A 14804-nucleotide genomic window follows, 5' to 3' on the forward strand; every position below is an offset into this window, starting at 1 on the left:
TTTTCTTTCACATGCTTGTGAGTAGTTTTTAATTAAATTTTTTTAAAGAAAACATACCAAAGGATAATGCACAATGCTGGTGCACCCTCTTTTATTTATTTATTTTTTGACTGTTAGGATACCCCTATCCTGGAGGGCAGCAAGGCCTGAGACAATATCCATCACAAACTATAGACCACCTGATTAACACACTTGTACGCAAGAGTGTTTGTTTTCGCCCCGACTTATGATCTTGCACACAGGCCAACTGCATTCAGCAAATGTCCCTGATCACAGAATACTTGTACGTACAATTCTCTTAGACTTTAAGACAGTCAAAGACTGTAGTCATGTCTGTGTAGCTTCGAGGATTTCAGTCCAAAGTCTGAATGTGGCAGCCAATGAAAGTTCTCGCTCTGTTTGACTCTGTAATGGGCCGTCTTACACATTAGTTTATGAATGGGAAATTGAGAGGAACATGCAGTCAAGTGACTGGTTTACACAATAGCTTGCCCGTCTGCATCCTGCTGAATTCCAAAGCTAGAGCCCTGAAAAAAAAAAAATGTTTCTCTAGGCATCGCTGAGCTCACTGGCAAAGTTCTGGCTGAGGACTATGCAGATCTGCAGGATTATACAGAGCAGAGAGAAGATGATAAGACATTGCCCCAGTGACCTGTCAAGTGGAAAGAGCCAAGAGCTTGGTGCTGTGTTCCGGCATCCAACCTCCCTTCTGAACATCGGTGAAGGAAAAGACAAGCTGGTGTCCGCTTTTGCCACGCACAGGTGTGGACGACACAGCAGAGACCTAAAAGAGGAGCAGCAGCAGTTGAGGAAGAAAATAAACAGCCGGGAGAGGAAGAGGATGCAAGATCTTAACGTGGCGATGGATGCCCTAAGAGAAGTCATCATGCCATACTCTGCCACCCATTGCCAGAGCTCACCGGGTAGGAAGTTGTCCAAGATTGCCACCCTCTTGCTGGCCAGGAATTACATACTGCTTCTTGGAAGTTCCCTTCAAGAATTACGTAGAATCATCGGGGACATGAGCGGCCCAGCGCCCAGGTTGCTTCTCGCTGGTCTGCCACTCTTTGCAGCTCCAGGGTCTGTGTTCCTGGCACCTGGAACTGGCAGCAATGGAGAGACTCAGTGCTCGGGCAAGATGCACTCCTTGTCGGTAGAGGAGCAGCCATGCTCGGCCTTCACCATCCCAGGAGGGAGCAGCGTCTGTGCCTGTTCCATCTGCAGGTTCACTCACTTCGTTCCCACCAACCTCAACATGAAAGCTGTACAGCTGCCTAAATAGTCAATAAGCCATGAAGGCCAGAAACTTTTGAAGGACTATCAATGGACATTGAAGATGGACCAATGCTCCCCACAAACTCTGCCAAGTCTGCAACCAAATCAACAAAGATCATTACTGCCTGCGATAATCTGATAATACAGAATGGGTAGTAAGAGCAGCTATAGCGGTGGGATCAGCAATAGTAATCTTATATACAAAGGGATCACTCTTGAAGTGGGAAGTAGATCTTGAAGCCTCAGTAGGCACTGCAAGAACACACAGTCCTCGGACATGCTGCTAGAGCTGGTTATAGATCTCCTCACTTATCTCATGTGTATGGAACCCAGCAATCCTTGATTTTTGTCTCGATAAGTAAGGTGACCTGTCACATGTAACTGCAGTGTTTTTTATATATATATATATATATATATATATATATATATATATATATATATATATATATATATATATATAGCAGCCTGTGACCCTGTTGATTGTGATTTTATTTTTTTAATTCATGCTGTCATTACCGAGCATTCTGCTGTTGAGAATTGACCATTCTAGAGCCTTCGGTTTCAATCTCCTACACTTTTATTAGAAAGTTCTGCAGTGTTGGAGTTGCTGGATGTCTAGTTTTGCAGATAAATTATTCAACACTTCATTCAGAGTGATTTACTTTTACTATATTATTATGGACAAGCTGAAGAGAAGCTAAATGGTTATTATGTAGAGCTGCACCAGATTCTATGTGCACCAGTTTTAGTAAATCCCCCCCTATGGCGGAAGCAGAAACGTTTCTTTGTCACACTAGTGAACTGCTGCTGGTCCAAGTGATCTTTCCTTGAAGGACTGGAAAATGGCTGGTGAATACGTCCTATTTCCACATATGACCAGCAAACCAGCACCATGACCAGCAAAAAGACAATCACCTTTACCTTTAACTGGTTAATTTAATAGCAGAGAGCCGTGACCTAATCTATGTAATAATATCTGGTGCCCATTGCTACCTTTCACTCTTATTCTCTACCTTTCTATTTCCACTACCTATTCTTATGTAGCTTTGAGCTGCCTATACTGACAGTTGCTACTTGAAACACAAGTCTGAAGTTGGTAATGAGGCTCCATTCACACTTGTGCCACTCCAAAATAGCACAACTCTGGAGTGCAGCTTTGATGCAACTTTGAATGTGCATGACTTAGATGCAACTTTGGCAATGAGCAATAATAATGTACAGCTGTTGCACAACTGTCGCATGTAAAACATTCAGGTGTGACTTTCATGTGTCTTTGGAGGGTTAGAAAGTCAGACCACAGTAGTGCATAAACTACTTTAAAGTTACTGAGACTTTAAGTCGCATAGATATGACTGTTACTCATTGGAAAACATAGGGGGGCACCTTAAAAAAATATTGCATCAATCTTTACTTTTATACGGAATACAAGAACAATTTTTGCTTTAAATGTTTAAAAGTTAAAATGCTGCAGGACTGCCATACAGACCTTAAAGGGCACCTGTACTGAAGAGATATGCAGGCTGCCATGTCTTCTCTGGCAGTCATGGTTTGGTTCAGCATTACTATGTCAATGGCTCTGAACAAATTGGCAGAATTTCCTGATTTGTATGCATGTTACATGTTAGTGTCTCAAAGTAAGGGGGAAAAAAATCACTGCACTCCTCTCAATAGGGGGAAAATTGAGCAGTTAGTCAAAACTGATATAGATACTAACCCATAAAATTACACACACACATACATAATAATATATATACACATAATATATATATACACACACACACACACACACATACAAGGGTTCTTCAAAAAGTTTCCACACTTTTTTTGAACTCTATTAAATATAAAAAAAAGTGTATACACTTTTTGGAGATCTTATATATTGTATATATACAGTGTGTGTGTGTATGTGTATATATATATATATATATATATATATATATATATATATATATATATATATCCACACACATATATATATATATATATATATATATATACACACACACATATACAAGGGTTCTTCAAAAAAGTTTACACACTTTTTTTGAACTCTATTAAATATAAAAAAAAGTGTATAAAATTTTTGGAGATCTTATATACTGTATATATACAGTGTGTGTGTATATATATATATATATACACACACACACACACACACACACACACACATACTTTTTTTTTTTTTTTGCTACAATAGTTTCTTAAAGTATTAATGTCAGAGACAGACAAGCAAATTTGCATTTTCCAAAAGAGATCAGTAAGAGCAGCTTAGTATGAGTTTTCCTTTAAACAGATGACTTATGGGAAAATAATATCAGTATTAATGAATTAATATCAATTTAGTGTTGGAACCTCTGTCAGGTTATATTGCTGTCTTTGTCCTTTGTTCTTGGGAGTTTCATTATCTAGATCTGTCCTGGTGATCAATGTCATTGGGGATGTGAGTGACAGAAAATACAAAATTTGAAGTTGTCACCAGAACAGGAAGAAAGGGGAAATCCTCTAACGGGGAGACATGTTCTGGTGACAGCTGTCTATGAAAGGGTCACTTTGCAGAAAATGGCTACATTCCTATTCCCCAGAATAGGCAAAAAAGAAAAGACCTGACAATGGTTTTAAACACCTTCTACTCCATAAAAATGAAAAAAATAAAAATAAATGTGGGGGGGAGTGGGAGGCAGTTGCCACCTCATCCCTTTAAACCCCGAACGCATATTAATTATACAGGTTCTGTGGCTGATTAAGGTGGTAATTAAACTCACTTATTGCCTTATCTATGCAGTAGACCAAATCTGCATATACTGCATGTACTTATCTAATGCTGCATAACATAACAGGCCTTGCTGTTTGCTAGCAGTTATTATATGATAAAGCTGCCAGTGTAATTTAAAGGGGGCTTCCACCATCACCACCATCAAATTACTTTGACTGGCTACTGTTTTTCCTTCATGTAACATTTACTGGATGCACCTTTTGCCATTCTAGGAAGTATTTAAACTTCTACATATATAATACAATTAATATTTTCTACAGATTAGAATGAAAAGTTTACACTAATGAAGACAGAAATATATAGTTACATAACAGACAGTCTGACTTAGAAGCAAAAGAAATTCAAGGCATAAAACAGCACATGGCTGGGATGTAACATATTTAGATGTATTTTAGAATGTACTGATTTTTTAATATGCTATTAGGTATTTTATATTTTGATAGTAATGAAATAAATGCATTTTTTTTTTTAAGATGAACATTTCTTTTCTGTGTCATTTAATCAGAAAAATTAACATACTTTATGTCAAAATGATCAACTACAATAAACATGTGCTTTATCGAATGTCAGCATTTCGAATAGAATCAGTAAATTTGGAATTACTTTTTATATCCAGATAGCAAAGCGCATTATTTCCTAGACATGTCCTGTCCTAAAAATTACTTCAACTGTGATCAGCTATGGTCATTTTGATGAGCTCAGTATGAAAAAAATTTAGTCCCTAATAGTGCAACTGAACCAATCAACTTTCAATAGATAGATAGATAGATAGATAGATAGATAGATAGATAGATAGATAGATAGATAGATACAGGGCTTTTTTTCTCAGATAATAGGTGCAAGTACTCCCCCCTGTCTCCGATCCCCTACCCACCTCTTAGCACCGTGCCTTGGTTCCTCCCCCTACCCACCTCCCACTACCATTCCATTTAGAGGGGTGTTTTTTGTGGTGTTAAGTAATTTGTTAATGATAACAAGAAAAGCATAACATAGATCCTCTGCAGCCAGCAACAATAGACTCCCCTGCAACCAACAAGTATAGATCCCTCCAGCAACAATAGATCCCCCCAAGCAACAAAAGATCCGCCACAACAATATACCTTCACCCAACAACAGTAGCCCAAGTATAATTTTGTGGCGTTAAGTAATTTGTTATTCATAATAAGAAAAGCAGTAAAATAGATCCTCTGCAGCCAACATGATAGATACCCTCCAGCCACAATAGATCCCCCCCCCCCAAAAGAAAAAAAATCTCCCAGCATCCTGCATTAGTAGACCCCTCCCTTACCAGTAGATCCCTCCCAGCAACAACTGAACCCCCAGCAACAATTGATCTCCCAAGGGACATTAGATTCACCAGCAGCCAGCATCAACAGAACCTCCAGCACACCCTACCACCCCTTGCTATTAGATACAATCAGTGCTGAAGGTGCCGTAACTGCAAACCCCCCGCCCCGCCCATGTTTCCGCTGAAAAAAACCCTAGATAGATAGATAGATAGATAGATAGATAGATAGATAATGGGATGGATATATATACAGTATCTCACATAAGTGAGTACACCCCCTCACATATTTGTAAATATTTTATTATATATCTTCATGTGACAACACTGAATTAATGACACTTAGGTAGTGAGTGTACAGCTTGTATAACAGTGTAAATTTGCTGTCCCCTCAAAATTACTCAACACACAGCCATTAATGTCTAAACCGCTGGCAACAAAAGTGAGTACACCCCTAAGTGAAAATGTCCAAATTGGGCCCAAAGTGTCAATATTTTGTATGGCCACCATTATTATTACCAGGGATTAGACACTGCCTTATCCCTCTTGGGCATGGAGTTCACCAGAGCATCACAGGTTTCTACTGGAGTCCTTTTCCACTCCACAGAGCTGGTGGATGTTAGAGACCTTGTGCTCCTCCACCTCCCGTTAGAGGATGCCCCACAGATGCTCAATAGGTTTAGGTCTGGAGACATGCTTGGTCAGTCCCTAACCTTTACGACCAGCTTCTTTAGCAAGGCAGTGGTCGTCGGAGGTGTGTTTGGAGTTGTTATCATGTTGGAATACTGCCCTGCGGCCCAGTCTCCAAAGGGAGGGGGATCATGCTCCATTTCAGTATGTCACAGTACATGTTGGCATTCATGGTTCCCTCATTGAACTGTATCTCTCCAGTGCTGGCAGCACTCATGCAGCCGCAGACCATGACACTCCCACCACCATGCTTGACTGTAGGCAAGACACATGGGTCCCGCGGACTCGATCGCCGCGGGGATACCCGCGATCGCCTCACGTGGAGGAAGAATGGGGAGATGCTAATGTAAACAAGCATCTCCCCGTTCTGCCTAGGGACAGTGTCACTGATCTCTGCTCCCTGTGATCGGAGCAGAGATCAGTGATGTGTCATACACAGCCACGCTCCCCCACAGTTAGAAACACGCCCCTAGGACACACTTAACCCCTACGCTGCCACCTAGTGGTTAACCCCTTCACTGCCAGTGTTATTTACACAGGAATCAGTACATTTGTATAGCACTGATTGCTGTATAAATGACAATGGTCCCAAAAATGTGTCAAAAATGTCCAATATGTCCATCATAATGTCGCAGTCACAATAAAAAATCACTAATTGCCGCCATTTAATTTTTGTTTTTTTAAATAGAAATGCCATAAAACTATCCCCTATTTTGTAAACGCTATAACTTTGGCGCAAACCAATCAATAATCGCAATTTTTTTTTTTTTTTAAATATGTAGAAGAATACGTCTAAACTGAGGAAAAAAATGTTTTTTTTTTAAATATATTTTTGGGGGATATTTATTATAGCAAAATGTAAAAAATAATGTTTTTTTTTTTTCAAAATTGTCGCTCTTTTTTTGTTTATAGCTCAAAAAATAAAAACCGCAGAGGTGATCAAATACCACCAAAAGAAAGCTCTATTTGTGAGAAAAAAAGGACGTCAATTTTGTTTGGGAGCCACGTTGCAAGACCGCGCAATTGTCAGTTAAAGCGACGCAGTGCCACTTTTGCAAAAAGTAGTCTGGTCTTTGGCCCTCAAAATGGTCCCGGGCTTAAGTGGTTAATAGCATGAGGTCTTGTATTTTCTCAATCACACATTTTTGGGATTGATCGGTCAATATTTTGTCATTGAGATAACGTAATGTGCCCAAGAAATAAAAGAAAAGATCAGCAGTGGCGGAGCAAACACAACACATGAGAATGGCGGTGAAAGCCGGGTCTGTCCGGACGCACAGCTGGTGATGAGGTCTTCGGATCCTGGATGTGAGTGGTGAGGTCACTGCACTGAGGCAAAGCATGACATAATCTGCACACAAACACATGGTTTAACTCTTAGTAATGTTGATGTTATAACACAGACAAGCATGCCAAACAAATTGGAATGAGCATCTATGTCTGTGCAGCCGCTGCATCCCTATACACCTACATTGGCTGCCTGCATGTAAGCTGCAAAACACGCCCCAATCATGGACTAGGTGGATGAGGCCTTACAGTGCTGTGTCTCCCAATTAGGAGCATGTAGGGCCAGATTTAGACTTGGGGGGGGGGGGCAGAGTATTTCAGGTTTGGGGGGGTGCCCTCATGCACAGGGTTCGTTTATGTATGACACAACATCATTCTGGAGGTCACACGTGCAAACACGCATGCAATTAGAGCACTCTATATGTGGTTTGCTTGAGCCGCCAACATTCTTTAAAAATTATATAATATACCAATCCAGGGTAAAAACTTTTACAGATGATGGCAGGCAAAATATTACTATCCAAGATACAGTTAATAAAATTAAGTATTTTTTTTTATTACTGTGTACAGTGGAAGCTTGGATTACGAATGAATATCTCCTAAACCTACACGGTTTAGTAGATATTCATTTTACCTACAGGTAAACCTTATTATAGGCTTACTTGAAGGTATAAATTACCAAGCAGACAAAACAACTGCTTTAAATCCATAACCCTAACTCAGGTTGTGTGCTGCCCTGACATACCTGCGAAGGTAGTGCCCATGAAATTGCTGAGTCCATCTGAGGCATTCTCCAGCAACTGGTGTGTTCGGGGCAAACCCCAAGTTCTGATGACTTTACATCCAGGTAGTAATTAGCATCATCCTTCTACTCCTCACTGGTGTTATTCTCCGTCTCCCTCCTTTACGGGCCCTGGACTAGTGATGGACGAACTTCCGACGGGACGTTTCGCGAACGCGAACCGCGAACGCGGCCGATAGTTCGCGAACCGGAACGTTCGCGGCGGGCCCCATTGACTTCAATGGGAGGCGAACTTCGCAAACCTTTAGGTCAAATTTGCAGCCACAAAATAATTATTAGCTGTGCAAACATAGTCCCACCACATGGCCAATGACATAACACATGTACGAGGTGAATCTGGAAATGACAACTACAAGCATTCTTTTTTTATATGGGAAATTGTTGTGACAATTCAGGACTGTGGAGCACATGAAGGCAATGGAGGAGAGGGAAGGTCAGGGACCAGGGTAGGCAAAGAAGAGGGTGCTGGAGATGATCACTAGCAGCGTGACATACAGCAATGACATCTGCACCGTGATAGAGTGATCTGACAGCTGCACTGTGGTAGAGAGCACTGACATCAGCAGCGTGACATACAGCAATGACACCTGCACCGTGATATACAGCATTGACAGCAGCACCGTGATAGAGAGCACTGACATCAGCAGCGTGACATACAGCACTGACATCAGCACCGTGATATACAGCACTGACAGCAGCACCATGATAGAGAGCACTGACATCAGCAGCGTGACATACAGCACTGACATCAGCACCGTGATATACAGCACTGACAGCAGCACCGTGATAGAGAGCACTGACATCAGCAGCGTGACATTAAGCACTCACACCAGCACCGTGATATACAGCACTGACAGCAGCACCGTGATAGAGAGCACTGACATCAGCAGCGTGACATTAAGCACTCACACCAGCACCGTGATATACAGCATTGACAGCAGCACCGTGATAGAGAGCACTGACATCAGCAGCGTGACGTTAAGCACTCACACCAGCACCGTGATATACAGCACTGACAGCAGCACCGTGATAGAGAGCACTGACATCAGCAGCGTGACGTTAAGCACTCACACCAGCACCGTGATATACAGCACTGACAGCAGCACCGTGATAGAGAGCACTGACATCAGCAGCGTGACATACAGCACTGACATCAGCACCGTGATATACAGCACTGACAGCAGCACCGTGATAGAGAGCACTGACATCAGCAGCGTGATATACAGCACTAACATCAGCACCATGATATACAGCACTGACAGCAGCACCGTGATAGAGAGCACTGACATCAGCACCGTGATATACAGCACTGAAACCTGCACCGTAAGCAGCCCCAGGAGGAAGTCAGCATAGCACAGGGATGGTGGGAGCCCCTCATAATAAGCAGCCCCAGGAGGATGTCAGCATAGCACAGGGATGGTGGGAGCCCCTCATAATAAGCAGCCCCAGGAGTAAGTCAGCACAGCACAGGGATGGTGGGAGCCCCTGATAATGAGCATAGCACAGGGATGGTGGGAGCACCTCAAAATATGCACAGCAGAGGTACAGCCCCAGGAGGAAGTCAGCACAGCACAGAGATGGTGGGAGCCCCTCATAATATGCACAGCAGAGGTACAGCCCCAGGAGGATGTCAGCACAGCACAGGGATGGTGGGAGCCCCTCATAATAAGCAGCCCCAGTAGAAATATGACACCGCTCAACCTCATCAAAGAGGAGGGTACGGGCATATAGTACGGTGTGCTTTTTTTGGACAAGGAAGTGAGCCAAATGAAAAAAGAAGGTCTCTGTGCTCGATTAAAAAAATTGTTTATAGACATATACATGGTCTACTGGTCACCTGTGTTGAATTCCTCCGAGATCCATGCCTCATTCATTTTTAGAAATGTGAGGTAGTTAACACTGTCGTGAGCTAGGCGAGTACGCTTATCGGTCACGATCCCCCCTGCTGCGCTGAACGTCCTTTCGGACAGGACACTGGATGAGGGGCAAGCCAACAGTTCGATTGCAAATTGGGCAAGCTCTGGCCAGAGGTCAAGCCTGCCCACCCAGTAGTCCAGGGGTTCATCACTCCCCAGAGCGTCCACATCGGCCGTTAACCCGATGTAGTCGGACACCTGATGGTCTAGGCGTTCCCTGATGCTGGATCCGGATGACACCTGTCGATGGGTCGACTGAAAGAATGACCTCATATCCGAAGTCACCAACACATCTTCAAACCGGTCTCTTCTTGCAGGCGCTGTTGGATTGGTACCCGCAACTCCTTCTCTGGGAGTGGGAATTGCTCCTCTGCCAGCGCACGCAAAAGCAGAATGCAGCATTTCTCGAAGCAAGGCCTGGAAGTGTTGCATTCTGACAGCCCTCTGTGACGGCGGTAACATTTCCACCATTTTGTGTTTGTACCAGGGGTCTAAGTACGTTGCCACCCAGTACTGGTCCTTGACCCTTATGCTTTTTATACGGGGGTCCCTATTAAAACACTGGAGCATGAAGGCCCCCATTTGCACTAAAATGGAAGCGGTGTGGTGGCCTGGCTCCTGCTCATCATCCAGGATAATGTCGTCCTCTTCATTCTCCTCTCCCCATCCACGCACAACAGGGATCCCAGAAAGGTTTAAAGCATGCTCTTCTTGCTCCTCCTCATCCGCCCCGGCACCATCCTCCTCTGACTCTTCTTCAGACTCCTGTTGTTCACTTGTCTCAGATAGAGTAGCCCCCCCTGGGAATTCATCCAGCATTGTGACTTCCTCATCTTCCCGCTCCTGCTCCTCCACAGCTTGATCAATGACACGACGCAATGCACGCTCCATAAAGAAGGCATAAGGTACCATGTCACTGATGGCGCCATGGCTGCGACTGACCAGTTTGGTGATCTCCTCAAATGGGCGCAGAAGTCTGCATGCGTCGCGCATGAGCAGCCACTGGCGTGGTGAAAAGAACCCCAGCTCCCCAGAACCGGTTCTGCCGCAGAGTTCATACAGGTAGACGTTAACTGCACGTTTCTGCTGGAGCAGCCTATCAAGCATATAGATGGTTGAGTTCCATCGCGTCGGGCAATCGCAAATAAGACGTCTGACCGGCAGATTGTGTCGCCGCTGAATGTCAGCAAGGCGAGCCATGGCCGTGTAAGATCTTCTGAAATGGGCCGAGATTTTCCTTGCCTGCCGCAAGATGTCCTGGACCCCAGGGTATTTGACAAGGAATCGCTGCACGACCAAGTTTAAGACGTGTGCCATGCATGGCACGTGCGTGATTTTGCCCTGTTTCAATGTGCTAAGCAGATTGGCACCATTGTCACACACCACTTTACCAACTGTCAAATTGAGCGGTGTTAGTCACTGATCTGCCTGTGAACGCAAAGCTGAAAGGAGTGGCGGGCCAGTGTGGCTCTTGGCTTCCAGGCACAACAGACGCAGCACGTCATGGCAACGTCTCACCTGGCATGTCGAATAGGTTCTGGGGAGCTTGGGCGGCGCAGCCGAAGAGACGCTAGCAGCGGAAAAGGAGGAGTCAGCCGAGGAGGAGAGGGAGGAGGATGGAGGAGGAGGAGAAGAAAAAGAGTTAGGCCTGCATGCAATCCGTGGCGGTAAAACCAAATCTACACGGGTGCCACGGGTTACATGCTTGACGGCCGTCAGAAGGTTCACCCAGTGGGCAGTAAAAGTGATATACCTTCCCTGCCCGTGTTTGCTAGACCACGTGTCTGTGGTCAGATGTATCTTGGCACCGACACTGTGTGCCAGAGATACATTCACTTGCCACTGAACATGGCCATATAGCTCTGGGATGCCCTTCTCCGAGAAATACTTCCTTCCTGGGACCTTCCATTGTGGTGTTCCAATGGCCACCAGTTTATATGGCAGTAGTTGGCGGGCTATCAGTTCTGACAAGCCAGCCGTCAACCGTTGGGCAAGAGGGTTATCCGGCGTCATCATTTTTTTACGCTCGAACATTAGGCCCACGGAAGCCTGCCTTTTTGCAGAAAAACGTGAGCTTGGCGTGATGGAAGGTGGAGTGGAGGACAATTGTGAGGAGAGAGGAGAAGGAGAAGTAGAAGACGAGGCTGGACGGTGAGAGCCTGCAGTGTGGCTTTGTGTGTTTCGTTGCTCCCACTGGGCTCGGTGATGGCTGCTCATGTGCCTTCTTAAGGCGGTCGTCCCTAGGTGAGTGTTGGGCTTACCGCGACTAACGCGTTGACTGCAAAGATTGCAGATGGCAACGCTATTGTCAGCAGCGGACACGTTAAAAAAAGCCCACACTGCGGAGCCATGTGCCGGTGTCCTGGGAGCGCCAGATGTGACCGTACATGGTCGATGACTCGCTCCTGATACATTTGCAGTCTGCTTTGTCCCTCCTGTGCAATGTAAGTTATTCCTGCTTCTCCCTATCTGCTGGTCCATATCTCCCTCTGAACTCCCCTCCTCTTCCTCTCTTGTGGGCACCCACGTGACATCACTAGACACGTCATCATCAACGTCACCTTCCCCACCGCTATAAGTAGAGATCTCGGAGTAGGCAGCAACACCGGGGACCAACCTCCCCCTTGGGCTGATCTGGGTACTGTCGTCAGACTGCTGAGTAGCGGTTGTTGCTGCCTCCTCTTCCTGATCCAATACCAAGAGTGGCTGCGCATCAGAAATGTCTTGATATGGATCGGAAAATAATTCCTGTGACTCAAGCGGAAGGTATGTGGTGGTGGTGGTGTTGTTGGTGGTAGTGTCTTTGGGGGTGCACATAGCAGAGAGTGAAGAAGAGGGTGCAGATCGAGAGGATGAGGAGGGTGCAGAAGAGTAAGGCTGAGCGAGCCACTCAACCAAGTCTGGTGCGTCCTTTAAAGTAATTGAACGCACCTTCTGCAACTTCCCACTTTGGCTCAAGCCTGTTGCTCCTGCCCTACCCCTACCACCCCTGCGGAAGGGCCTGCCTCTTCCTCTGCCTGTCATTTTTTAAATGACCCTGTGACAAAACTCTCAGTCCCTATACCGATGAAGGACTGCTGCAGTATAGGGCAGCGGTCAGCAGTAGTGCACCTCAACCCTATGTATTGTGGACCTATACCAGTCCTTATAAAATAGCAGACTGTACCTCACTCAACCCTATGTACTGTAGCACCCTAGACCAGGTTACCAGTCCTTATAAGGACTTTTGTGGACCAAGTAGGTTGTGTGTGAGTGATTAGCAGACTGTACGTCAGTCCCTATACCAATGAAGGACTGCTGCAGTATAGGGCAGCGGTCAGCAGTAGTGCACCTCAACCCTATGTATTGTGGACCGATACCAGTCCTTATAGAATAGCAGACTGTACCTCACTCAACCCTATGTACTGTAGCACCCTAGACCAAGTTACCAGTCCTTATAAGGACTTTTGTGGACCAAGTAGGTTGTGTGTGAGTGATTAGCAGACTGTACGTCAGTCCCTATACCAATGAAGGACTGCTGCAGTATAGGGCAGCGGTCAGCAGTAGTGCACCTCAACCCTATGTATTGTGGACCGATACCAGTCCTTATAGAATAGCAGACTGTACCTCACTCAACCCTATGTACTGTAGCACCCTAGACCAAGTTACCAGTCCTTATAAGGACTTTTGTGGACCAAGTAGGTTGTGTGTGAGTGATTAGCAGACTGTACGTCAGTCCCTATACCAATGAAAGACTGCTGCAGTATAGGGCAGCGGTCAGCAGTAGTGCGCCTCAACCCTATGTACTGTGGACCGATACCAGTCCTTCTAGAAAGGCAGACTGTACCTCACTCAACCCTATGTACTGTAGCACTCTAGATAGACCAATTTACCAGTCCTTATTTATAAGGAGCTTTGTGGAACAAGTGGGTTGTGAATGATTAGCAGACTGCAGCAGAAGGGCAGCAGTCAAGTATAATATTCTTTCTATATTTGGAAGAAAGAATATTATACGTGTACAAGCCTATTACCATACCAGTCCTGAAAAGAACCTTTGTGGAACTAATAGTGACAGCTACTGATTAAACTGACCCTCACTGCCTGACACACTGCTTCCTGCCTGTCCCTATATAAACTGACAAAACAGAGGCTGCTGGAACAAAAACTGGAATAGCACTTTTGTGGACCTGATAGTAACAGCTAATGACGATTACTAACTGACTCTCCCTGCAGCAGACACAGCGTCCTGTCCCTTTCTCTAAACTGACAAAAGACACTCAGGCTGCTGCAACAATCAGTAGCACAGCAAACCTATATACACCTAACACCTATACCAGTCCTGAAAAGAACTTTTGTGTACCAAATAGCTAGCGATTTATCTCTCCCTGCTCCACACAGCAACCTTTCCCTATAGTGACAGAAGAAAGAATGTAAAATGGCCGCCGGATCGGGTGTATTTATAGGTTAGGGGGAATGTCCAAGTGTCCATGTGCTGTAATGTCTCAATTGGCTGTCCTGTACCCCATGATGGATGTGTCATCAGGTCAAAGTTCTTTTACACAGTAAAAACACGGAAGTCCGCCGGGCAAACGGCGCCAATAGTCCGCCGAACGGGCGAACCACGAACAGCCGAAATTCGCCACGAAACGACCGCCGGGCGAACCGTTCGGCCATCACTACCCTGGACCCCTTTAGGTCTTCTCTGGCCTCAAAATCCAACTCTCAGTACCTGACCACTGTCCCTCTTATACATCACAGGATCAGTGGGATGGACCCAGAGAAAAAAAAAACAAGCAA

General features: G+C 44.9%; 1 protein-coding gene across 1 annotated transcript; it reads left to right on the forward strand.

The window, feature by feature from the left end:
• The first annotated feature begins 462 nt into the window (after nucleotides 1–462).
• On the forward strand, nucleotides 463–1658 carry OLIG1 (oligodendrocyte transcription factor 1). Its single transcript, XM_077484528.1, has one exon. It carries the CDS (start codon nucleotides 593–595, stop codon nucleotides 1280–1282), a length of 690 nt encoding a protein of 229 aa, XP_077340654.1. The 5' UTR covers nucleotides 463–592; the 3' UTR covers nucleotides 1283–1658.
• Nucleotides 1659–14804: the final 13146 nt, after the last annotated feature.

Source organism: Lithobates pipiens, unplaced genomic scaffold, assembly GCF_037356315.1.
Source record: "Lithobates pipiens isolate NorthernLeopardFrog02 unplaced genomic scaffold, aLitPip1_a1.2 Scaffold_16, whole genome shotgun sequence".
NCBI lineage: Eukaryota > Metazoa > Chordata > Amphibia > Anura > Ranidae > Lithobates > Lithobates pipiens.